Below are 25,628 nucleotides of genomic sequence, written 5' to 3'. Positions count from 1 at the left end.
TCTAATTGTTTAGAATTGTGCTATCTTGAAATAGGTCCTTGGGAAGTGGTGGCTGGTTATCTGTGGTGATTCAAAAGCTGAGTTTAGGAATTAATCTCCATACATTCATCATTTATCTTGATTGAACCCATGTATAAGTTATGCTTTGCTGCAATCACAGTTCATGAGATTCCATTTCCAGAACGGTATGCATTTCTGAATGGAGTGCTGAACGCTTACAACTTCTATCGATCACTTCCTTTCCCCTCCCACAAGAGTAACTTTCTATTCCCATTTAACTGAAATGCATTTCCAACATGCTTCCAGGAGCATACCTCTTCCATTATGTGAGAAACAGCTGTGCAAATGTTTCTATGCTGTTGTAAATATATGCTCTGCATTTCTGTATTTCTGCTAAACATAATGTTCTTTACTTTTCATATCACGTCTTCTGCATTAGATCGCCATGCTCCTCAGGTGTAGTAACCGTGTCCACTTTGTTTTTTACTTCCACTTGTTCGCCGCATAGATTTGTATGCTTTAGGCTAAGCAAGAAGCTTAAGACACTTTGGGGACGGATTTGCTGAAATTAACTTCTCCAGTCTGAATCCTGAAAGAACTAGGCCATTATAATTACATAATTTTTTTTTTTTTTAAACTTGAAGAGACCTTAGAGATCAGGTTTTCCAGATCCTTCGTTTTACAAATTAGGAAACTGAGTCCCAGTATATCCGTGGTAGAGCCAGAATCACAATCCATTCTTCCAGGCTGATAAGCCCAGTGCTGTTTCTGCAGCGTCAGCTCCCTCTTGGATTGAGTCATTTATTTTCCAGGTGACTTCTGCATATTACGGTGTGTGGAGGGGGGGGGGAGGGGACTGGCTTTTAGGTCTTTGGAGCCTTGCCAGGTTACAGAAACCAACATACATAGCACAGAAGAAGGAAGAGAGACCTAATATAAATTAAAAGGGGAATTTCTCTCTTCCTCGTCTTCAGTAATATCGTTATCAAGGGAAAAATGGCATACTTAAGAGAAGATCTTAGGGAATGCGAAATCATCGTAACCAATCTGTCTCTTCTGGAATGATCTCTTCGTAGCCTGCACGTTAGGGGTGATTATTTTGGCCAGAGGGTCCTTGCCCGGGTTGGGGGGGGGGGTGGGGTGGGAGACAATGCGTGTGTCTGTGGTGTGTAGTTCCCATTTGGGGGGAGGCGTCTGCACGTGGCTGGCTGCGGAGCGAAAGGGGGCGGGGTGGGGGGCGCGGGGAGGAGAGCGCGCGCGAAGGGCCGGGCAGTAGCCATTAGCCCGAGGAGGCAGGTGGGGAGCGGGAGGGGTCTGCGCGTCCTCCGAGGTGCCGGGAGCCCCGAGAGCCGCTCGGCCCGGAGGGGGGAGGCCGCCACTCGCCGCGGCGCCGGGAGCTGAGGAGCGGCCAGAAGAACTTGGTGGCTCGCGCTCGTCTGGGGACGTTGGTCCGGGGCCGCGGGGCAGCTGGACGTCTGGCCATGGGTGAGTGCGCGGGCGGGGGCGCCCCAGCGCGGGGCCTCGGGGGCGGGGTGGCACCGCCGGGAGAGTAGGTGTGGGGTCGGCCTCCGCGTCTGTCTCGGGACTTGCCCCCCCCCCCCCCACCGGGCGCGGGGCGGTGGGGACGCGGTGGCACCCGGTGGGGTGGAGGGGGGGGGGCGCGGAGGTGGCGAGCGCGCGGGGACCGCAGCCCGGGGACGCCGCGGAGGAGGGCGGCCGGGGGAGCCGGGGTTCAGGGGGGACTGACGTGCGCACGTGTCCCCGCGCTGCCGCCTGCCCTTCGGGGAGCCAGTGGAGTCGGGGCGCGAGAAACGCAAACTTCACACAACTTCCCTTCGCTCGGGTTCCCGTCCGGGCGCCGCCGGCGCGGGGCGAGGTCGGGGACACCTTCTGGTCCCCTCTCAGCTGAGCGCCGGCCTTGCACAAAAGGTCTGCGGCCGAGGCTGAAGGCGGACTCTCCCCTCCACCCCAGCGGGGCAGACGGCGTGGTCGAGGGGGCGTCCAGACCCGCTCGGGTGGCCGGGCTGTGCACTGCGCGCAGCTCCGCTCCGCTCGAGTCCCTGGACGGGGTCCACTCCTCCAGAGTTTGGCGGCCGAGGCGGCGGCTTGGACCGGCCCCAGGAATGCGGTCGGGTGGGGTGGAGGGGTTGCGAGAGCCCGGTGCGACACAGGCCTTGCGGACCCGGCGCGAGGAGGTTGGTTCCACGGGGAGAGTTCTCCGAGGTGCGAGGGAGGGGCCGGGGAGGAGGAGCCTCCCGGCTGCGGTGTGCTGGGCTCGGGGCGCCCAGCGTCGGGCCGTGCGGCTTCTCCGGGTTACTGATTAGCGACCCGCCGGCACTCGGGGTTACTGGTCAACGCCAGCGCTCTCGTTTCTTCTCGTCCAAGTCCAGTGCGCGCCCCTCCCCCAGCCTCTCCCTTGTCCTTTGTTGTAAAGGATTTTTTTTTTTTTTCCCACCCCCCAGAGTAAAGGAGGCTTTGGGATAGACGTGCTCGGGTTGAAATTCCTAAGTTCCCACAGACTCAAGGGTTAGGGGATGCTTTGACTGCTAATCGGTGCAGTTTATAGACGCTGGCCAATTCAGGAGAAAGGAAAAAAGAGAAAGCTGAGGACAGTTTTGCCTGTGAATGTTAATTGTGGTCAAGACATTCACAGTCTCTTCTCGCTTGACCCGGAAGTCTTAGAAAGACCCATTTTCAGGGCCTTTGAAAAATAAAGCAGTGTTGCAAATGATCTCCAGAATGGACTGGCTTTAAAAGCTTTCTGAAATTGAAGGACTATTTCCAAGTTAAGAAGGAAAGATAAAACACTTTCCCAAGTGGGGCAGAAAGTATTTAAGGCTTGGTCTTCCTTCCTGTCTTTCATTGTGCATAGGAATATAAACTCTTGTTAGAATAACCGCGGAGGAGAAAAGCTCTCAAAAATGGAAAGCCAAAGTAATTGACTTAGTGTAATTTACTCATTTACCCTACTGAAAGCACTAAGATGCTGTTTGTAACCAACATTCTCTAGAATGTTCTCTAGAAGGAATGAACTTGTTTACCGTGTAACCTTAAGCTTGAGTGGGCTGCCTACCCGAGGATAAGGTGCTCTTGATTTTGAAGCTAATTGTTTCTCTACTATTTGCATACTATAATGAACACAGTTGGTCCTGGAGTTTGCTTCAATGCCCTTGGATAAATTAGGCTTGATCCCACATATGGGAAGGTGTTATCAAGGAAAGGAGTTAGAGCTAACACCTGAGCCCTTAGGCTAATCCTGAGCTTGGTCTCTAACCCTTGAGTTCTCTTTCCTATCTGGAATCTGACAGATGCCTAAAATTTGTCTCCGCCTCCTTCTACCATTACATTTTTCTTATTGAAATTGTGGTCCCGAGAAATTCCTGTTGATGTCAGATGGCCAGTAAGAGAGAGTGGGTAGAGGAAGCAAGTGAGAACCCAGGGGTCAGGGAGTAGAGACAGAACAGGTATGTAGCAATGGGGAGTGAGATCAAGATGCCAGGACTCAGGACAATGACCCAGACATGCAGTCCAGAGATAGGAAGAGCCACCAAGCAGATGGGGGCCGGTGAGAGACCGAAGGGGGGAAATATGTACAGAAACTCCAGAGAAAACACTTGGTCACTTGAGGTCATCTTTCTCCTCTTTTACTTGCGAAAAACACAGAACATCAGTCAGAGTTTCTTTTGTTTGTGGTAGCAGGGGGTGAGGGCACTGGAGTCCACATTGCTAGGATGAAGGGGGAAAAGCAGGGTAGCAGCATGCCTGGCTGTGCCAGCAAGCTGAATCCACCCTTCTCTGGTGTCATGACAACCGAAATTTATCATTTATAGAAAGGAAGATGGTGCTATGGGAGTGAATATAGCAATCAGTTCTTGTTTGACTCAGGAGAAGAAATCCATACTCTAGCTTGGGAGAAGAATGAGAATAATTGGTTAATCAAATACTCTGAATAATTTATAGTTATATCTATAATGCACAAGGCTATTTTTTTTTTAAAAAAAAAGGAAGGTTATTTGCAAAGTAGGCAAATTGACATTTTGGCACCTCTTGCTTCCTTCTTTTATTTTCTTTCCTCAGCAATGGCTTCAGCTTGTCTAGTTATGCAACAAGTTTTCCCCTCTGCCCTCAAATCTTCCCCTACAGAAAGGATATGATGAGGTGTTTGATACGAAAACAATGCAGGGCTAACTTTTGGCCAAGAGTATTTGCATTTTAGCTGCAAGGCTAACGTTGTCCTCTCATCTCTCTAATGGTAGAGTTTCAGGCTCCAGTGTGAGACAGGTCAGGAATATTCTTAATTTCTCTTCTAACCGCCTCACCTACTGTTTTATTTATTTAAAAAATGACGTTGGGCGTTATTTCATTCCACAGGTTACTGTGGGAAGCTGCACGGGGGGTGTGGTATTGGAGCTGATTTGGGCCATGTGAAAGGGTTTGGTAAGGGAAGAGGTGTTGTAGGTAGACAATGGGCCCCTTCTCAAAGAGGAAGGGAATCAGTTTTGGGGAACAGTAAGACATGGAGCTGAGTTGACAGGATGGGCTTCATTTTGGATGGAGAGCCTTCAAAAGTAACCAGAGGAATTTAGAATTTATACCGGAGGAGATAGGGAGTCATGGAAGGTTTTTGAGCACAGAAGGTTTTTGAGCATTACAATGAAATCAGTGCTTAAAGGAGATGAATTGATTGGTGTTGTGTAAGACAAAGGATAAATTGGAGAGAGTAGACCCAGAAGATAGACTTAGTTGTCAAAGTAATCCTGAAATGATAGGCCATGTATCTAGACCAGTCATAGAGGAAGAGTGGTTAACAGTGGAAATGGGGAAAAAAAGATAGGTGAAAGATACCTCTAATGAGAAAGCTGTAAAAATAGGCAATTGAGTAATAGCAAGGAAAGTGAATCATCTCTCTCTGGAGATTGGAAACCTTGAAAATTGGGGAAATAGTGGGTCCCTTGAGAATGTTTAAAGGATTAACCAGATGCTTTATTTTCCGGATGCTTTGGACAGAAAATTAATTTCATTTTTGGAATGTTGATTAAGAGGTGATAGCTAGACATCTATTTTTTTTTTTTTTTTTTTTTAAATTTTTTTTTTCAACGTTTTTTATTTATTTTTGGGACAGAGAGAGACAGAGCATGAACGGGGGAGGGTCAGAGAGAGGGAGACACAGAATCGGAAACAGGCTCCAGGCTCCGAGCCATCAGCCCAGAGCCTGACGCGGGGCTCGAACTCACGGACCGCGAGATCGTGACCTGGCTGAAGTCGGACGCTTAACCGACTGCGCCACCCAGGCACCCCGATAGCTAGACATCTAAACACAAGTGTTTAGTATGTTGGAAATGCATAATGAGAACTTAGCAGAGCACGGGAGCAAGAAGGGAAATAAAGACCTGAGGGTTGCTAACCTCTAGTAAGAGTTAAACCCATGCAACGAAAGAATATAAGGTGTGCTGGTTGAGGGGTAGGAAAAGAAAGGAACATACACCACATAAAATGGACTAAATGCCCTAAAATTAGAACAATGAAATGTTCCATCTTTAACATTCAGCTTTAGATCCAGGAGTCTGTAAATTTTGATGAGAAGAATCTCGGGAGGAAATATCTTGCTCTCGTTCAGTTTCGGTAAACATGGACTTGGTTAAGGATCTGTAAAATTATTTGCAAATTTAGGCAAGGAGTAATGAGACATCGTATTGTTTTGAACTCATACTAGTTTTAAGAAAAATATGACCCCCTACAGGCAGTTATGAGCAGGGTGTAAAGAGCCCGGATTTGAAGCAGGACAAATAAGATAATTTTTTATGTCTTTGGGTGAGTCATTTAAATCTTGGGGTTTCTGTTTTCCCCGAGGGCATTGGGGGATACTTGGTATAAATTTATGTAGCTCAGATCTTGATTCGGTAACAGAGGAAAAAAACATGCAAAGAAGATAGAGTTGAGCTATTTTCATTAAGCAAATTAAGAACATTTTAATGATTCTAGGCTACTAGGTAAAACTTTTAAGGGTCATTTGGCCTCTAGTATGTTATTCTCCCTGGAAAATTTATAAAAGCCCGAGAGCCTGAGCCTGAACAGAAAAAGATAAACTAATGTTCTGGTTATCTTTGCTGCATCACAAGTATCCCCAAAACTGGTGAGTTAAAATGACAGTTTATCATTAATCTCTGTGGGTTCTGTGGGCTGTCTCCTGAGCAGGTCTTGTTTGAAATCTGGTGCCTTTGCAGTCCAGTATCTGCTGGGGATTCAGGCATCAGAAGACTTGGCTGGGCTGGTTGTCTCAGGTAGGTCTCACATAGCAGCGCTGACAACTGGCTGTTGGCTGAGATGTCAGTTGGGGCTGCTTCCAAGGGACTTGGGCTTTTCACAAAATGGCAGCTCGATTCCTAGAGGCAGCCTTGGTACAAGGGTTCCAAGAAACCCAGGCAGAAGCTACGGGGATTGTTATGACCTAGAACGTCCTGTGTCTCAGAACATTATTTCTGCTGCCTTCTGTTGGTCAGGAAAGTCATTATGGGCGACGTATTCAAGGGGAGGGGCCCTGGATCCCTCCTTGTGATTTAAGGAGCAACGTAGTCTCCAAGGAGAGAAAAGGAATCTCAGTAGCCAACTACTACTTGGTCTCGTTTCTACAAGAGATGCCTTATAAGTGTGCTTTGCCGTAGAGACATCCTCAGGTTTGCCAGGGAAAATTTGATGTACGTTTTCTGAAACATATAGGATAAAAGACTGCATCTTTAATTAGAAGTACGAAGAAATCTAGACAGTCCCGCTAAAATTTCACAGCAGAACGGTTGAGTGTGGAAATTCATGCCTGGGTGCAAATGTGTTAGGAGGATGCTGGGATAAAGCTCTACTCAAAATAATTTCAAATAAGATCAGCTTGTCTTTCTTATTTTAATTTAAATGGGGAACTTCTGAAGCGATTTTGAGATGCTCTTTATTTCACTTAGAATCAAGCTTTTGTCATACAGTAGAATGTAGGTCAAATAAATCCTTTATTGAATATCCTCTCATCATAATGAACTACATGCTTTGTGGCAAAACTGGTCAGAAGCTTGCTTCAGTTTTCACAAACATATTAATTATACAAAACACGTAACGTGAATTGGTAGGGTGTTGACTAAAAATAAGTATGGGCTTAAATATTCTGATTTTTGGAACATATGTTTCTAAATTAAACATGTAACATTCAATGTAACAGAACTTTAAATTCTCATTTTATCATTTTTTTTAAAAAAGTTTATTTATTGAAGGAGAGAGAGAATCCCAAGAATCTGTCATCACAGAGCCTGATGAGGGCCTCAGTTGCTCGATTGAGGAGATCATGACCTGAGTTGAAACCGAGCCGGATGCTTAACCGACTGAGCCCCTCATTTTATCACTTTTAACTGGAGAGGGTCAGATCAGAGTTGTTATTTCCGATACAAAAAAAAAAAAAAATGGTCTTCTTCCTAGACAATTGAAACATAAGAATTAGGGTGAAAGAAATGGGTTCAAACTCAAGGAAGGCATTAGTTTCAGCCGGAAACTTACTAGCGGCCTTAAAAAAGAGTTAGGTTCTGCCTTTCAACTTGGTTGATCTAGGCTCGTTCTATTTTCAGTTATTTGACGAGGGACCACGATAGATACTGTGAAGCCATATACTGGGTGCACATGACACACAGACACAGCCTTGTCTCACCGAGAAATAAAGTCTTGACCTACATAACCAGGATAGTGGGAATAACGCATGAGGTAATATGACGTGTACTTAAATTCTTCTTTACTTCGTCAAGATCACCTGTCGGAACAGTCGCTCACGACACGTCCCGCATAACGTGTCGCAACCACCCAAACTGCATAACAGCAGAAGTATCTCTTGCTGCTGCTGTAAAATTTCTCGTGCTACGACTTCTAATTTTCTTGTTCCATTAGAATAACTGAGGGAATATGTTAAGTACTAATTCCTGGGTCCCGCTGCCGGGGTTCAGGTGGAGAAAGTCTGGGCCTGAGAAGCGGGCTTGCACTTTTAACACGCAGCCTCGCCCGTTTTGAGGCGGGAAGCCTGGTGCCTGCTTTGAGAAGTAACTCTTCCAGAACGCCCGCCTTCTCTCCTTCCTCAGGCCAGCGGAGCTACCGTTACAACCTTATTCCTTTACCCGTATCTCCGATACATTACATTTGATTCTAATCTGGTTCCTGCTCTAGAAAGTGTCACCAAGAGCTACATTTCGGGAGTGATGTGACGTTTCTGTTTCTTTTCTCCGTTCAGCTTGTTAGGTCTCTACACTTCCTGTCTGTCCCTTCTGCCCCAGCCATTCCTTAGCCTTATTGTGGGTGATGCTCTCCAGAGATGACTGAAACCCTCCCCCTGAAGACGGCTTATGATTTCCAGCCTTATGGCTTCAAGAATTTACGTGTACATAACGCCCGAATCGCTGTCGCCGGACCCAGCTGCCCCCCTACGTCCACCCGGCCATGCCTCTATTCCCCTAACCGCAGTATGTTCCAGACGGAATGAATTCATCCTCCCCGGATATACTTGCTTCTCTCTTATCCCCTTTTCGTTTGTCGATGACTCTGGACTACACCTGGCCCCTAGCGTCTCTTACCGTCCCCCCTGGCTTGTCACGTGTCGTCCAGCTTGCTTGCACTCAGCGGCTCCCCCTCCTGCCTCCGCTCTGATGGTCTTTCCTGCGGGAGGTGCCAGCCTCTTCCATCCCCCCACCTCGTCCCCTACGATGATCAGCACACTCCATTCAAGCACGGCTCTTACCCCGCCTTTTATCCTGACCACGGTTTCCTGCTGTTCTCTCTCCTACATTTTCCCACTGACCAAACTGACTGCGTCCACTCACCTTAGCTTTTTCATACCCTCAACCATGTGATCATGCCTGGTTTCGCTCTTTGCCAGGACCTTTCTGTTTCTCTGCGGAAATGTAAAACTTTATTGCCTGGCTTACCTTCGTTAGCACAACTTAAATGTCTTTCCTGCGTGAAGACTGTCCAAGATGTGCCCGTCTTGGTGTTTTCCAAAGCACGGGGTGCATACTAGTGAGATGCCAGTGTTGTTATTTTATGTGTTTAACAAGCACAATATTGCATATGTGCCGTGCACTGTTTTAAACGTTTTTTTTTTAATTTTTAAAAATATTTTTATTTATTTTTTTTGAGACAGAGACAGAGCATGCGCAGGGGAGGGGCAGAGAGAGAGGGAGACAAAGAATCCGAAGCAGGCTCCAGGCTCTTGAGCTGTCAGCACAGAGCCCGACCCGGGGCTCGAACTCACAAACCATGAGATCGTGACCTGAGCCGAAGTCCGACGCTCAACCGGCTCAGCCACCCAGGCGCCCCAACATTTGTTTGTTTTTAAGCAATAAATATGCTTTGTTTAAAAAGGAAGGCAGTGGTGTTATATACGTGGAGCTCTTACAGTGTTGATTTATTCATGAAGAGATAAAACATTTGGTAACCCCAGTCATCTAAAACATGGTTATATTATTGGCCTTTAACTTCCATGTTTTAAGTGTTTTTGAGTACTTAGTGATCAGTCTTCGTAACAATTGTGTTAATTATTATTACCTTTTTCATTTTTACACGGAGGTTTAAATAATTTGTCCAAAGTAACAGAAGTAGCAGGCAGCAGAGAGGGGATTTGAACTCAGGCAGTCTGTGCTCCCAAACACTGTGTTGTACTGTCTTTCCATTTCAGATGGGTATGACCTTATTTTAGGTGGTCACAGCATTAAACAAAATAGAATGTTAGTGATAAAGTTATTCTCCTCTCATTTTTTTTCAACTCTTTTGATTAAATCAAGACTGACTCCTAATTTAGTGCTGTTAGTTTTATGCATTTCGCAGGAATTACCCTAACAGATCTCCCTTATATCACATGGTAAGTGCATTCTGGTTTACATCAACTGAGAGGTAAAGTGATGCTCAAGGTAAAAAAATGGCCAAATAATTAAAAAGTACCAATGATAGTTCAGATATTTCCTTTTACAATAAAGAGAGGGCAGGCTGTAGACTTTGAACGTTTGGTAAAAACTGTTTTTTTTTTTTTTTAGATAAGCAATACTGATTATTTATTTATGGTAGAAATTGAAAGTTTTATTGACAATATATTTTACTAACAATGAAAATTGTATTTTAAAACAGGAACTAGGGGTGCCTGGTTGACTCACTTGGTTAAGCGTCTGATTCTTGGTTTTGGCTCAGGTCATGATCTCGTGAGTTTGAGCCCCACGTCGGGCTCCGTGCTGTCAGGGCTGAGCCTTGCGATTCTCTGTCTCCCTCTTTCTCTGCCTCTCTCCTGCTCTCTCTCTCTCAAAAATAAATAAAGTTAAAAAAAAAAAAAAACCATGAAGTAAATGACAGTAATGATGATACTAATAGGGGACAAACCATATAACCTGGAGGCAGCTTGGTGCTGCTGAAGTAGTTAAAACAAGTATTTCAATAAATTCTTAACTTAATTCATGGAAGCCGTGGAACTTGGGCCCTTCTGTCACTTAACCTTCTGGGCCTGTGGGAGTAATACCATCAATATCTATCTTACAAGGATGTTTGTGTAAAAAAAGAAGGTATTTGACAAGAATCTTGAGTATAGTAAGTGCTCAGTGATTCATTACATTTTTACACATTGCTGGGTAACATGGTAGGAACCATGAACATGGTGTCCAAGTGCCTGGAGTTTAGTAAATGCTGCATCTGATGAAAGTCAGCCTTTCTGTCTGCTCCCAATGTCTTCTCTCTCCATCTGTCATGGCAGTTATTGAATGTGTGAATGTGTGTTTGCTTCCCCAGTATTTGAAGTCATGTCCAGACTCTGAAGGCAGTTGCTTCCAGATTATTGGCATAGAAACCAACGAACATTCTTCCCATTAATCTGTTTGTCTAATGTTGCCGACCTTGCTGCCTTAGTAGAAAGTTACAGAAATGCAAAATGTGATTCCTCTTTATGTAAAATGTATTTAGAATTCATCATGGCAGGAGATGGGAAAGAAGGCAAAGGTGTGGAATGAGTCCACATCTGTCCAGAACAGAGTTAAGGATGCGGTCGTGGAAGGGATTCAACACTGACCAACATCCCTTAGATAAGATGAAAAACATTAAGGCAACAAAGATCTAGAAGCATCTGCTGCAAAGCAGATGAAACAGTTAACAATGTCAGGAGAGTCAAAGGAGAACAGTGTTTTGAGAAATAATCTGCTGTGTTCAGTAGAATAGAAGGAACACAGGAATGCCATTTCTTTTGCTTTAATGGCTTTTTCATTGATAGAAGCCTGTTGAAATTAGTGTTTTTAGTTAAGAGGTGAAGATACAAGCCTGCTCTCATGGAGCAGATTTCAAGGACCAAAAACAAAACAGAACAAGGAAGGAAGGAGAAAGGAAGGAAGGAAGGAGAAAGGAAGGAAGGAAGGAAGGGGAGGGAGGCAGGAGGGAGGAAGGTGAGAAGAGGGGGTAAGGGACAAGGGGAGAGGGAAGGGAGAAAGGAGGACAGAAAAAACTTTTAATGGATCCAAGGTTAAGTGAAGAGTTTTATGAGGTAGGAAAGAGCCAGAAGAATTGCTTCATGTTTTGAGAAAGAGGGGAATAGACCGAAATGCCATGGAATGACAGAACCTCTGAGCAATGGATTATAAAACAATTAAGAATATGAACTTATTTTATATTACTTATAGTTAAAATTTTTTTTTAATGTTTATTTACTTTTGAGAGAGAGAGAAAGCATGTGAGCGGGGGAGGGGCAGAGAGAGAGGGAGACACAGAATCCAAAGCAGGCTCCAGACTCTGAGCTATCAGCACAGAACCCGACGTGGGGCTTGAATGCACGAACCCGTTGAGATTGTGACCTGAGCCGAAGTCAAACACTTAACTGACTGAGCCACCAGGCATAAACATAGTTTTAAAGAAAAAAAATCCTATTTTTTTCTATAAAATGTTTGATGGCATTTGAGGGTTTTTAAATTTTTTAATTTTTTAAAAATGTTTTTATTTATATTTGAGAGAGAGTGTGAGTGGGGGGAGAGGCAGAGAGAGAGAGGGGGCTCTTTGCTGACAGCAGACAGCCAGATGTGGGGCTCGAACTCATGAACCCGGAGATCATGACCTAAGCCAAAATTGGGCGCTCAATTGACTGAGCCATCCAGGCACCCCAGGGATTTTTATTTACTCATTTTTTAAATCAAAATAGATATATATATTTTTTTCAGGAGTAGAATTTAGTGATTCATCACTTACATGGAGCACCCAGTCCTCCTCCCAGCCAGTGTCCTCCTTAATGCTCCTCACCCCTTTAGCCCTTCCCCCCACCAGCCACCCTGAGTTTGTTCTCTGTATTTAAGAGTTTCTTATGGTTTGTCTCTCTCTCTGTTTTTACATTATTTTTGCTTCCCTCATGTTCATCTGTTTTGTGTCTTCAATTCCACATATGAGTGAAATCATATGATACTTGTCTTTCTTTGCCTAACTTATTTCGCTCAACATAATACACTCTAGTTCCATCCTTGTTGTTGCAAATGCAAGATTTCATTCTTTCTGCTCGCTGAGTAATATTCCATTGGATATTACAACATATCTTCTTTATCCATTCATCAGTCTATGGACATTTGGGCTCTTTCCATACTTTGGCTATTGTTCTAGCGCTGCTAAAAACGTTGGGGTGCATGTGTCCTTTTCAATCAGCATTTTTGTATCCTTTGGATAAATACCTAGTAGCGTAATTGCTGGGTCGTAGGGTAGTTCTATTTTTAATGTTTTGAGGACCTCCATACTGTTTTCCAGAGTGGCCATACCAGTTTACATTCCCACCAGCAGTGCAAAAGAGATCCTCTTTCTCCGCATCCTCGCCAACATCTGTTGTTGCCTGAGTTGTTAATGTTAGCCATTCTGACAGGGGTGAGGTGGTATCTCATTGTGGTTTTGATTGTATTTCCCTGATGATGAGTGATGTTGAGCATTTTTTCATGTGTCTGTTAGCTATCTGGATGTCTTCTTTGGAAAAGTGTCCATTTGTGTCATTTTCCCATTTCTTCACTGGATTATTTGATTTCAGGTGTTGAGTTTGATAAGTTCTCTATTGATTTTGGATACTAACCCTTTATCTGATATGTCATTTGCAAATATCTTCTCCCGTTCTGTCAGTTGCCTTTTAGTTTTGCTGATTGTTTCCTTTGCTGTACAGGAGCTTCTCATCTTGATAAGGTCCCGATAGTTGATTTTTGCTTTTGTTTCCCTTGCCTCTGGAGACATGTGTAGTAAGAAGTTGCTGCAGCTGAGGTCAAAGGGGTTGTTACCGATTTTCTCCTCTAGGATTTTGATGTCTTCCTGTCCTACATTTAGGTCTTTCATCCATTTTGAGTTTCTTTTTGTCTATGGTGTAAGACAGTGGTCCAGGTTCACTCTTCTGCATGTCGCTGTCCAGTTTTCCCAGCACCGTTTGCTGAAGAGACTGTCTTTATTCCATTGGATATTCTTTCCTGCTTTGTCAAAGTTAGTTGCCCATATGTTTGTGGGTCAGTTTCTGGATTCTGTATTCTGTTCCACTGATCTGAGTGTCTGTTTTTGTGCCAGTACCATACTGTCTTGATGATTACAGCTTTGTAGTATAGCTTGAAGTCCAGGATTGTGATGCCTCCAGCTTTGGTTTTCTTTTTCAAGATTACTTTGGCTATTTGGGGTCTTTTGTGGTTCCATACAAATTTTATAGGATTGTTTGTTCTAGCTCTGTGAAGAACACATCTGTTCTAGATGTGAAGAATGCTGGTGTTATTTTGATAGGGATTGCATGGAATATGTAGATTGTGTTGGGTAGTATTGACGTTTTAACAGTATTTGTTCTTCCAACCCATGAGCATAGAGTATTGTTTTTGTTTTTGTTTTTTTGTTTTTTTTGCGTTTTCTTCAGTATCTTTCATAAGCTTTCTATAGTTTTCAGTGTATAGATTTTTCACCTCTTTGGTTAAGTTTATTTCTAGGTATTTTATGCTTTTTGGTGCAGTTGTAAATGGGATCAATTCCTTGATTTCTCTTTCTGCTACTTCATTATTGGTGTTTAGAAATGCAGCCGATTTCTGTACATTTATTTTGTAATCCTATGACTTTGCTGAATTCATGGATCAGTTTTTTGGTGGGGTCTTTTGGGTTTTCCACATAGAGTATCAGGTCATCTGTGAAGAGGGAAAGGTTGACTTCCTCTTGTTGATTTGGATGCATTTTATTTCCTTTTGATTGCTGAGGCTGGGACTTCCAACACTATGTTTAACAGCAGTGGTGAGAGTGGGCATTCTTGTCGTGTTACTGACCTTAGGGAGAAAACTCTCAGTTTTTACCCATTAAAGATATTGTTGGCTGTTTCATATATGGCCTTTATTATCTTGGGTATGATCCTTCTATCCCTACTTTTTTGAGGGTTTTTATCCAGAGAGGATGCTGTATTTTGTCAAATGCTTTTTCAGCATCTATTGAGAGGATCATGAATTTTTTTTTTAAATGTCTATTTATTATTGAGAGGCGGCAAGACAGAGCATGAGCATGGGAGGGGCAGAGTCAGGAGAAGACATAGAATTTGAAGCAGGCTCCAGGCTGTCAGCACAGAGCCCGACACGGGGCTCGAACCCACCAACTGTGAGATCATGACCTGGGCCAAAGTTGGACGCCCAATTGACTGAGCCACCCAGGCGCCCCAGGATCATGTAGTTCTAATCCTTTCTTTTATTAATGTGATGTATCACGTTGATTGATTTGCGGATACTGAACCAGCCCTGCAGCCCAGGAATAAATCCCACTCGATCGTGGTGAATAATTCTTTCCACGTATTGTTGGATCCGATTGGCTAGTGTCTGTTAAGAATTTTGCATCCGTCTTCGTCAGGGAAGTTGGTCTGTAGTTCTCCTTTGTGGTAGGATCTTTTGTCTGGTTTTGGAATCAAGGTAATGCTAGCCCTGAGAATTTTTTTTTTTTTTTTAATGAAAGAATATGCTTCCTGATTGTTTTAAATTGTCTAATAATATGTTCAGTAAAGATGTAACTTGTTGGTTTTGACAAGCGTATTGTGTTCATTTTTCTTGTATTTCATTTATACAAGTATGAATACAAGATATTCATACCTTTAATACTAAGAGTATGTAGGTAAATATATGGTCTATATTCAAACAGTTAAATGAATCAAAGATAAAGCATATTGTGGTTAAATATTTTCAGGTCGGAAATCAGGAGAAAATGGTTCTTGTCCAAGCTCACTTGTTCTTGATCTGTGTTCCCTTTTCCCCTCAGGTGTAGATGAAAACTTGGGTTCAGTCGCCTATAAAATTCCATGCAGCTCTGAATGCCTATGAGCTAGGGGGGCCCGGCTCAGTCAGTAGAGCATGCGACTCTGGATCTCGACATTGTGAATTTGTGCTCCATGCTGTGTGTGGGGATAAAAAAAAAAAAAAAAAAAAAAAAAAAAAAAGCCTATAAGATAATCAACAAACAAGAAAATAAATAGAGACAAGACACTGGTGCCCACATCCTCATCAGATTACTAAGGCGGATGGTTGCATAGCAGTGAGTGTCTCAAATGCAAACAAACCTGTCCTTCTTAGTAACTTCTTTGTGGTTTCAACCCAGACTTTCTAACAGAGAAGACTTTGAAGACTTCAACTAGAAGATTTTGAGATTTTTCCTTGTTTACAGCCTTCGGTATATTTTTTTGTACTTATCAAATGAAGATGAAACAACTGAAACAAAACAAAACTCCAAACTCTAATATGTCCAGGAATTATCTCAGGCTTCTTTCAGCTCTGTTACTCATTTATAAGTCATTATATATTATTACTTATATACATTATTAATATGTAATAACTATAATTACAAATTATAATATTCATATATATTATTGAATATTATATAGTAATTATAGCTGTATGCTATAATACATATTATTGTATATTATATAATAATTATAATTGTAGTAATATATTGCTCTTAAGTGAGGGAACTAGCTGATATATTTCTTTTTTTAAAAATTTTTTTTAACGTTTATTTATTTTTGAGACAGAGAGAGACAGAGCATGAACGGGGGAGGGTCAGAGAGAGAGGGAGACACAGAATCTGAAACAGGCTCCAGGCTCTGAGCAGTCAGCACAGAGCCCGACGCGGGGCTCGAACTCACGGACCGCGAGATCGTGACCTGAGCTGAAGTCGGACACTTAACCGACTGAGCCACCCAGGCGCCCCTAGCTGGTATATTTCAACAAGTAGGTTTATATTTAAAAAAATTTTTTTTTATCATTTATTTTTGAGAGACAGAGACAGAGCATAAGCGGGGGAGGGGCAGAGGGAGAGAAGGAGACCCAGAATCTGAAGCAGGCTCCAGGCTCTGAGCTGTCAGCACAGAGCCTGATGCAGGGCTTGAACCCACAAACCGTGAGATCATAACCTGAGCCAAAGTCAGACACTCAACCGACTGAGCCACCCAGGCGCCCCTGTAGGTTTATATTTCTTATGCTGGTAGCATCCTAAACTTTTGAAGTATATTGCTGTGTGTGTGTCTGTGTGTGTATGTGGGGGGTTCTTGTTTTCTGCATTTTTAAAAATTTGTTTAATTTTTGTGTGAGTTAAAGACAGTGTTCTGTGAGGTTGGTACAGTGAAAAAGGACTCATTTTGCAAGTCCCAGAAATGGTGTCTTAACCCTTGGCAGTGTTCTGTGGAGGTTAAAATATATATATATATATATAGCGCCATGCTTAAATTCTAGTGTATAAATCCCAGACATTTTTCTAGACAAAAATATCAAGGCATAGAGAAAGAGATAATATCTGAAAATGTAAAATAAAATACAAAAATAAAATATAACTCACTGCTGGCTTATTCTTTCTGGGTGGCATATTTTGTGTTTGCTGTTTCTTTTACTAACGAAAATAAACATGTGCAGGATGGGTGTTGAAATGAACTTGTAGAAAAAATTCTGAAGACCGAGCATACAGTCATATATTGACTGTAGTAGACATTTTCTATCATTGAGACAACTCACCTGTGGTGTCAGATAAGTCAACTGTGGGCTTCGGACTTGAAGCACAGATCATGAATTTTGGATGCGAAGGGAGTCTCTTGCATTCCTGTTGCAACTTGTCTCCTAAATAGTTCAAAATAGACAAAAATTCACAAGGAGGTACCAGATACAGGAGACACGTGTGACAAGGTTATCCATCATTGTCACTGTTTTGCATGGTGTTTTCCCTCTAAGAAAAGATTTACAAAGAAGAATACAGTTTTGTTAATTATACATGAGAGAGTCAATTCAGAGTGACAAGCCTCTAGGAAAAGACCAGAGCAGCTATTAATATAGGTGCACAATTTGTAAGGAGTTTGTTCCTTAGGTATAAATGAAGTAGAGATCACTAGGAAAAACAACAACAACAGTGTTATTAATTAGTTCCATTCGTTTCACAGCCGTTACCTCAGTGGTCTTCCCTTTACAGAACATGATGATACGTGGTTTATGTAAACTGAGAGGTAAAGTGATGCTCCACTCGAAAGAGTTTAAAAAAATTGAAAATAACCAATGATGGTACCAAACTTACCACGTATTAAAGTCACTGCTGTGGTGCAATGATTGTGCCTGGGGCCACCATTACTTCCATGGTAAAGAGTGCTCTGGGTTATGTACTGGAAACTTGCTAAGGAAGTAGATGTTAAGCGTTCTGTCCGTTAAAAAAACAAAGGTGGGGCACTTGGCTAGCTCAGGCAGTTAAGCTTCCGACTCAGGTCCTGATCGTCTAGTTCGGGAGTTCGAGCCCTGCGTGGGCTCCCGACTGACGGCTTGGAGACTGCTTGGGATTGTCTTTCTCTCTCTTTCTCTCTCTCTCTCTCTCTCTCTCTCTCTCTCTCTCTCTCCCTCCCTCCCCCCCCCCCCCCCCCCCCCCCCCCCCCCCCCCCCCCGCACTTCCTGCATGCTCTGTCTTTAAATAAATAAATAGCGACTATGTGAGGTGATGGATGTGTTAATTAACTGAATTGGGGTATTTCACAACGTATACGTATATCATCGTGTTGTAAGCGTGAATTATGTACAGTTCTGTTTATCGAGTAAACGCAATAAAGGTGAGCAGTTTATGAAAATAAGAAACTAACTTAAGAGTACTTCTCCCCAAAAAGCAGCCTCTTAAATTTGGTGTAATATTCATGTGAGTGAACACATATTTCACAAGAGTCTGCCACATGCTCACCCTTGTTCTGCGCACACTGACGTAGTGAAGGATGTAGAGTAATTCTCATTTTTGGTCCAAAAGGACTTCCGTCTTAATTAGTGCACAAAACGTGCACACAGACAACTATTTGAGAATTTTGCAAGATTAGATAACGGAGATCTAGATTTTAGCATTCTAAGGATTGCTGCAACCCCCGGTCAAGAATGGAATAGACCAGTGGAGGCCCCAGCCATCACAGCAAGTTTTCCAAATGAGGAACCCTAAAGAGGAGCTGGATGGGCTGTGGCTTTGTCACACAGTAGGGGTGGTAGTCGTGTGGGCATAGCCCAGGAGCAGGAGCAGAGGATGAGGGAAGTAGAGGTGGGATAAGGAGTGGGATATGGGGTCACGGCCCAATAGAAGGGGTTCTGGTCATGATGAACACAGCGTGAATGGTGCCCTGGGGTGAGCAAGGTTGGGGTTCCACCTGCATCTGGTCCTTCTGCTCTCTCCCTCCGGTACCCTAACTATACCCTTCTCATCGCCCTCATCCAGCCCTTAGAGCCTTGTCCCATTTGCTTTCTTTCTGTGCCAGCCTATCATTGCTTCCTTTCCATTCGGTCATGGACCAGCGTTCCAACCACTCCTGAAATTATTCTTGATTCCCTTAGCCCTTTGTCCCAGTGAGTCTAGATTATTGCAACCTGGATGGGATGAAGGCTTGATACAAGGATCCAGAAAATGGTTCTATTACACGATCATGCAATTGTAGCATTTCAGACAGGGAGTGATAGGAGAGTGTAGCAGACTTGTTACAGATGTAGCAGAAAGGAAGGAACTACGAGAGATAATGAGAAGAAAAGCTATCTTTTTATCTGTTAGAATGCCAACCACAAGGAGTTGGTATTGGACGAAGAGAGAAGGCAGTCATCAGAGACAAACACAGACTGAAAAAATTCACCATTCAGGCAGTTGCCAGTTGGTTAAACTTTATCAAATCCCTTGTTATTAAATAAGAGGATGGTCTGGAATGACTTCTATCAACCCAGTGATTCAGGACTGCTTTGTTGATCTTCCCGTCCAGAGTGAGATTTTGTTACTTCCTGCTACCCCTGGTGCTGGTCCCTAGAAACTGTGCAAGATGATAAACTTTTCAGATGAGAGAGTATTTTACTAAGATGATGCAATTGGCTTTGCTCTCGTTGTAAATAAAACCTTCAAACAAGCTTTTAGGGTCCAATTTCTGATTGAGTGCCATGATATATCCAAAATTTATAAAATTTGACCCAAAGATCTAAGGACATCGACTTCATTAGAAATGAAATAACTTAATATAACGTAACAAATTGTAGATTATAACTTAATGGGCTGTTGTAATGATCAAACTAAATGAAAAGTTTTTTAATTGACACTTTGTTCGTTTTGTATTTTTTTATTTTCTGAGATTTTATTTTTAGGTAATCTCTACGCCCAGCGTCGGGCTTGAATTTACAATTCTGAAATCCAGAGTCACATGCTCCACCCACTGAGCTAGCCAGGCACCTCTAACACTTTGAAAGTTTAGAAGCCAGAGAATGTGATGTGGTTATGTGTTAGTAAGGACAGGATATCAACAGTTTTGAAAATATCACTTTATGTAGAATTGTGAACTTTTCTCTTTTTTCCCCCTATTTTTAAGACTTAATATGTATGGTTTAATTGAAATAAAGGACAAAGAACAAAGTTTCCTTTTTCTTATCACCTTAAATTTCACGTTTTCATCTTCAGTCTCCCTAATTCTGGGGCTCTCTTCCATTTCCTTTTTTTTTTTTTTTTTTTTTTTTTTTTTGCTATCCTGTTTTTCCCTCTTTCTTGCTTTTTCTTGGCTGTTAAAGTTTAAAATGATGAATGTTTGAAAAAACTCTTATCCTTGTGGTTGAAAGACTCATTCAGTTCTCTCCCAACTTCTGTGTAAAAGACTGATTCAAAGCAACGTAAATAAAATACTACATAATTAAAACAAAGCATTCTGTATAGGTGAGTTGTAAAAAACTTAATAGGGTATCTGTGACTGGGTTTTTTTTTTTTTTTCATTCTCCATTGAAGCTTTCTTAAATTAAAATGGGATCCTACATGCCGGTGAATTTCTAGGTGCAAATGTGCCCCCGCCCTCAGCTGCCAAGTGGTACTGGTGGGCAGGACTCTGGTCTTCCCATTTCTGCACAGACTACAGAAGTGAGGTTCAAGTAGCTGCTTGCTCTCCTCAAGCAGAGTCCTTCTGTTTCCTTTGTCAATGGCTTTCTTTTTCTATCCCAGTGGCTGTAGCTCACTGTTTATTTATTGGCTGTTTAGAATGAAAAAATCTAGTCTTTGATCATTGACGACAAATCAGAGCAATGAGCCATCACGGTACATTGGGTAGAGTCTTAGGCTGTTAGGCTCTTGGCTGGTTTGCTGTACTTTACTGTCCTAAAAGTTTGAGAAATCTGGCTGCTTCGTTGGTTGTTTTGCTCCTCTTATTAACACTTGCCAAACCTTTTGTCATGCATCTTTAGAACCATGACAGCTGCTAGGTTAAATTTCAGTTTTGATCACTGCGTCTTTAGAAGTTAAGCTGAGGACGAAAATAGCCATTTCCTTCTCAGTGATTGTAGTGGATGGTGATCACCGGCCTGCTGGGTGCTGAAGTCATAGCGACAGGCCCTCCTTACTCTCTTCTTGGCATCTCAATTAAGCTTTTTAGTCTTTGAATTTGTAACTACAAAAAAAAGTGTGATCTCCTCAGGAAAATGAATACGTTCTTTTATAGGAGAACAACTTCATAGAGTTAATCAAGCATTCTTTTTCTAATGTCCATTTCTGAACTAAGCTAGAAATTATTTGCACTCCTTCCTTTATTTTTCTTCCAGTTTTCATAATTAGCCTTTCAATGGACTTAATCTTTTAATTTTAAGATGATTAATTGCCAAGTTGTTGGGTGCCATTGCTTAGGTTACTAAGCTAAACATACCGGGCAATAACAAGGAGAAGTGCATTGAATTTGCTATAATGGCAACAAATACTCAAGTTTTATTTCCAACAAAGACTCAGGACGTTTTGTAGTCAACAGTATTGTCTTGAGAAGAACTATAGTTATTTCATTTTTCTAGAGAAAGGTAGATTTGGGAAGGTAATTTAATTTTTTTGTATTAAATTTTTCTATGTATAATAGGAAGAGAAAATTATTTTTTTCTCTTTTTACAAGTCACAAATACAGTTGACCCTTGGGCTACATGGGGATTAGGGACCCTGGACCCCAATCCCATGCAGTTGAAAATCCACGTATAACTTTTGACTCCCTAAAATCTTAACTACTAATTGCCTTCTGTTGACTGGAAGCCTTACCAATAAACAGTCAACTAACACGTATTTTGTACATTATATGTATTAATACTATGTTCTTACAATAAAGTAAGCTAGAGAAAAGAAACTGTTATTAGGAAAATCATAAGGAAGAGAAAGTACATTTATAGTACTGTGTTGTATTGGGGGAAAATACATATATAAATGGCTCTGAGCAGTTCAAAGTGTGTTGTCCAAGGTTTAACTGTAGTCGTAATCTGTCCCTAAGTAAAGGCCCTTTTGAGACATCGAATTATAAACTTTAGACTTCTCCCAGACAGGTTAATGGTGGAAAAAGAGTATATTATTTTACTTTATAAATTGACTTCAACAGAATTTTATATTCTTCAGTTCATGAATTTCTAAGCAAACTTGAACAAATCAGCCTGAAGAATTCATGGCATTTTCACTGCATTTTTTTTTTTTTTTTTTGATTTAGAAAAGTCTGTTTTTGGGGCACTTAGTTGGTTCAATTGGTTAAGCGTCTGACTTCTGCTCAGGTCATGATCTCACAGTTTGTGAGTTCGAGCCCTGCCTCGGGCTCTGTGCTCACATCTTAGAGCCTGGATCCTGCTTCAGATTTTGTGTCTCCCTCTCTCTCTGCACTTCCCTTGCTTGCACCCTCTCTCTCTTTCTCAAAAATAAACATTAAAAAAAATCAGAAAAGTCTGTTTTTAACTCCTTATCGTCCCTCCTTTGGTTCCTTTATTTTATTTGTTATTTCTAGACGCAATAATATATACCTTCCGGACTTGCTGAGATGAATAAATGAGGGAATGTATGTAAAATAGTTTAACAGAGTGTCTGACCAAGAAATAGTGCTTGAAATACACACACACACACACACACACACACACACACACACACACCTGATTATGAAAGTAAGTTTGTTTAATTAAATCTTTGGTCTTAATTTCTTTTTAAATCTAACATAAAGGAAACTCTAGATTTGAGAGTATAAAACAAACTTCAAACAACATGCTTATTTTTCAAAAGCAGTACACACTGTATTTGTGTATTTTATCAGGAATAAACTGATTAGCTATGGCTTTTCTGGATAGAAAACATTATTCAGAATAAGCTAGAATTAAGAGCAAGACACTGCTCAAAAGTGTTTGGGAGCCATCCTGAAAGTCAGAACTTGAGAAGTCTGTTTGCATAATTCATTCACTAAGCAATTTTTAAACTTGTTATTTTCCAGAGAGCATACTTCGTGCTAGCAATTGCCAGGACAAAAATGAATAAAATATGGTACCTGACAGAGTGATAAGACAGTAGGAGTTTTTAGGTATAACAGGTGCTATAGTGGAAGTTTGGATGGGGTGTATGGACAGAAGAGAGTAGTTAAAATTCCCCCTAAAATGTCAGCAAACTGGATTCCTAGAGGTAGTCTTAGGTTGAGCCGTAAAACATGAAACTAGTTTGCCTGATGCATGGATCAGTGTACAGGCGTTCCAGCCAGGGACGTAGTATGAATAAAGCACTGAGGTGAAAACAAAGCATGAGGTGTTCAAGGAATTGTAAGCCGCTCAGTTGAGTGGAGCATAGACATGTAGGAAGTATGCATGGATCAGGAGGGCTGCAGTGGTAAACAGGCGGCAGGTTAGGGGTCTTGACGGAGAATACTAAGTAAGCCTGGGGAGCCACTGCTAGGCATTCAGGATGCGGATATTTAGATTGTTCCTTGAGGTCACTCACTTTAAGCGATTTTTATTTTATTAAGATAGTTTCACTTGGGGATGACCATATGATAACTGGGAGATGAGGAAAAACAAGAAAGGGCTGCCTGGGAGGCTCAGTGGGTTGAGCATCTGCCTGTTGGTTTCGGCTCAGGTCATGATCTTGTGGTTCGTGGGTCGAGTCCCACACCAGGCTCCGTGCTGACAGGTGGGACCCCGGAGCCTGCTTTGGGTTCTGTGTCTCCCTCTCTCTGCCTCTCCCCTTTCGTGCTCTGTCTTTTTCTCTCTCTCAAAATAAATAAACATTAAAAAAATTAATAAACAAGAAAATATAAGAAACATAATTTTGAAGAATGGAAGTAAAAATACCAAATAAAAGGCTATATAAAAGATCTAATCTAAAAGTGTCTTAAAAATAATTATGTCCAGGCAGCGATTTATTGGAATGGAAGAGTAGTTAAAGATCTGAAATTTCATTTTTGACATTTAAAGGAGAAAAACTGTGGGATCATCTTAGTAGATACCTATTTAATAAAATTTAATGTTGATTCATGGTAAAAATTATAACCAAATTAGGAATAAAGCAGAATATTTATAAACTAATCTATATCCTACAGGCTGACAGGTAACATTACATTTAATGGCGAAATACCGAAAGCATTTCCAATGAAGTCAACAGCAGGATAAGGATGCTAACCCTTATGGTTATTACTCAGCACTGTCTTAGATGTCATAATCAGTACAACCTGGAAAGGAAAATAAATTACAAGTGGAAAGATGCTAACCCTTATGGTTATTACTCAGCACTGTCTTAGATGTCATAATCAGTACAACCTGGAAAGGAAAATAAATTACAAGTGGAAAGATTGGAAAGGAAGGGGTGAATTTTCATTAATCAAGATGATGCACTTACTTATATAGGAGATTAAAGAGATTCTACAAACAATAAGACCAGAAAGGATGCCTGGAATAAGGTCAACATATATAATCAAGGGCATACCTATATGTTTTGTAGTGGTGTTCTATGGTAACTAATGGTAGCTGCCCTTGTGGTGAGCGTAGAATAACAAAAACTTGTGGAATCACTATGTTGCACACCTGAAACTAATGTAACATTGTGTCAGATATACTTCAATGAAAAAAAAAATTGAAAAGAGCATGCCTGGGGCACCTGGCTGGCTCAGTCCGTTGAGCGTCTGACTTCGGCTCAGGTCATGATCTCATGGCACATGAGTTCGAGCCCCACATCGGGCACTGTGCTGACAGCTCAGAGCCTGGAGCCTGCTTCGGATTCTGTGTCTCCCTCTCTCTCTGCCCCTCCCCTGCCCACACACTGTCTCTCTTTCTCTCTTTCTCTCTGAAATCTAAATAAACATTAAAAAAAATTTAAGACTCTGTATGGAAAAGTGATTTTCTACAAATTGACATAATTCTGAAAAAGAAGGAAAATGGAGAGGTGAATCAGGCTTTCTAAATACCTAGATTTACTTCTTAAACTCTCGTAATTATAACTCTGGTTTGAGCACTAAATGAGCAGAGAGATGAATGGAAGCCAGTAAGGGTATCAAAAACAGATGCAGATTTCTGTTTAATAGGAGAGGGATTCCTAATAAGTGTAGGACTATATAATTAATGGTGTTAGGGCAACAGTTTTGCACATAGAAAATGAATAAGTTACTTTTGTGCCTCACACATACCCCTACCTCACTCCACACAGGAAAATAAATTCTAGATGTATTTAATAAGAGGGATCTAAAAAGGATCTAATTGTGAAAAACAGTCTTAAAATTATGAAGGCAAATATAGGAGAGTTACTTCGTGATAATGGCATAGGGACGGATTTTTAAAATAGAGGAAAAGTAGTACTAAGAAAAGGCTGACAAATTTGACCATACCAATATTTAAAGTGTTGTTATAAAGAAATAAAAACATTAAAAAAATACAGGCCACATCATAAAACCTTAATGTTTGAAAAAACCTAAATAGCTTTTGTAAATCATTGACAAATGATACAGGCTGTGTGCTGACAGCTTGGAGCCTGGAGCCTGCTTCGGATTCCGTGTCTCCCTCTCTGTCTGTCCCTCCCCTGCTCATGTGTTGCCTCTCTCTGTCTCTCAAAAATAAACAAACGTTCAATAGAAGAATAGGACAAATGATACTAAACAAATAAGCAAAATAAAAGGGCAAGAATTTCACAGTAGAAGAAACTATAGATGTCCCATGAATATGTCAAGAAATGTTCCAATCTCTGGTAATCAGAAAAAATCAAGGGTGTGCATTTGTGTGCGTGTGTGTGTGTATGAGAGAGATTGAGAAAGATGACCTGAGTAATACTATACATATCAAATAAATTGAATTAGTAGTTGTAAAGTTTGCAACAAAGGAAACTTCAGGCACAAATGGCTTCAGTGGTAAATTTGACCTACCATTTAAGGA

General features: G+C 41.7%; 1 protein-coding gene across 1 annotated transcript in view; it reads left to right on the top strand.

The window, feature by feature from the left end:
• Positions 1 to 1,262: 1,262 nt before the first annotated feature.
• Positions 1,263 to 25,628, top strand: part of GPM6A (glycoprotein M6A) — a 351,752-nt gene continuing 327,386 nt past the window's right edge. Inside the window, exon 1 of the mRNA XM_042934207.1 lies at positions 1,263 to 1,485. Within this exon, the coding sequence (XP_042790141.1) occupies positions 1,482 to 1,485 (4 nt within the window). The 5' untranslated portion in view covers positions 1,263 to 1,481. The remainder of the gene's footprint in view (positions 1,486 to 25,628) is intronic.

Source organism: Panthera leo, chromosome B1, assembly GCF_018350215.1.
Source record: "Panthera leo isolate Ple1 chromosome B1, P.leo_Ple1_pat1.1, whole genome shotgun sequence".
NCBI classification, from domain to species: domain Eukaryota; kingdom Metazoa; phylum Chordata; class Mammalia; order Carnivora; family Felidae; genus Panthera; species Panthera leo.
This window is presented reverse-complemented; position numbering and strand designations above follow the sequence as displayed.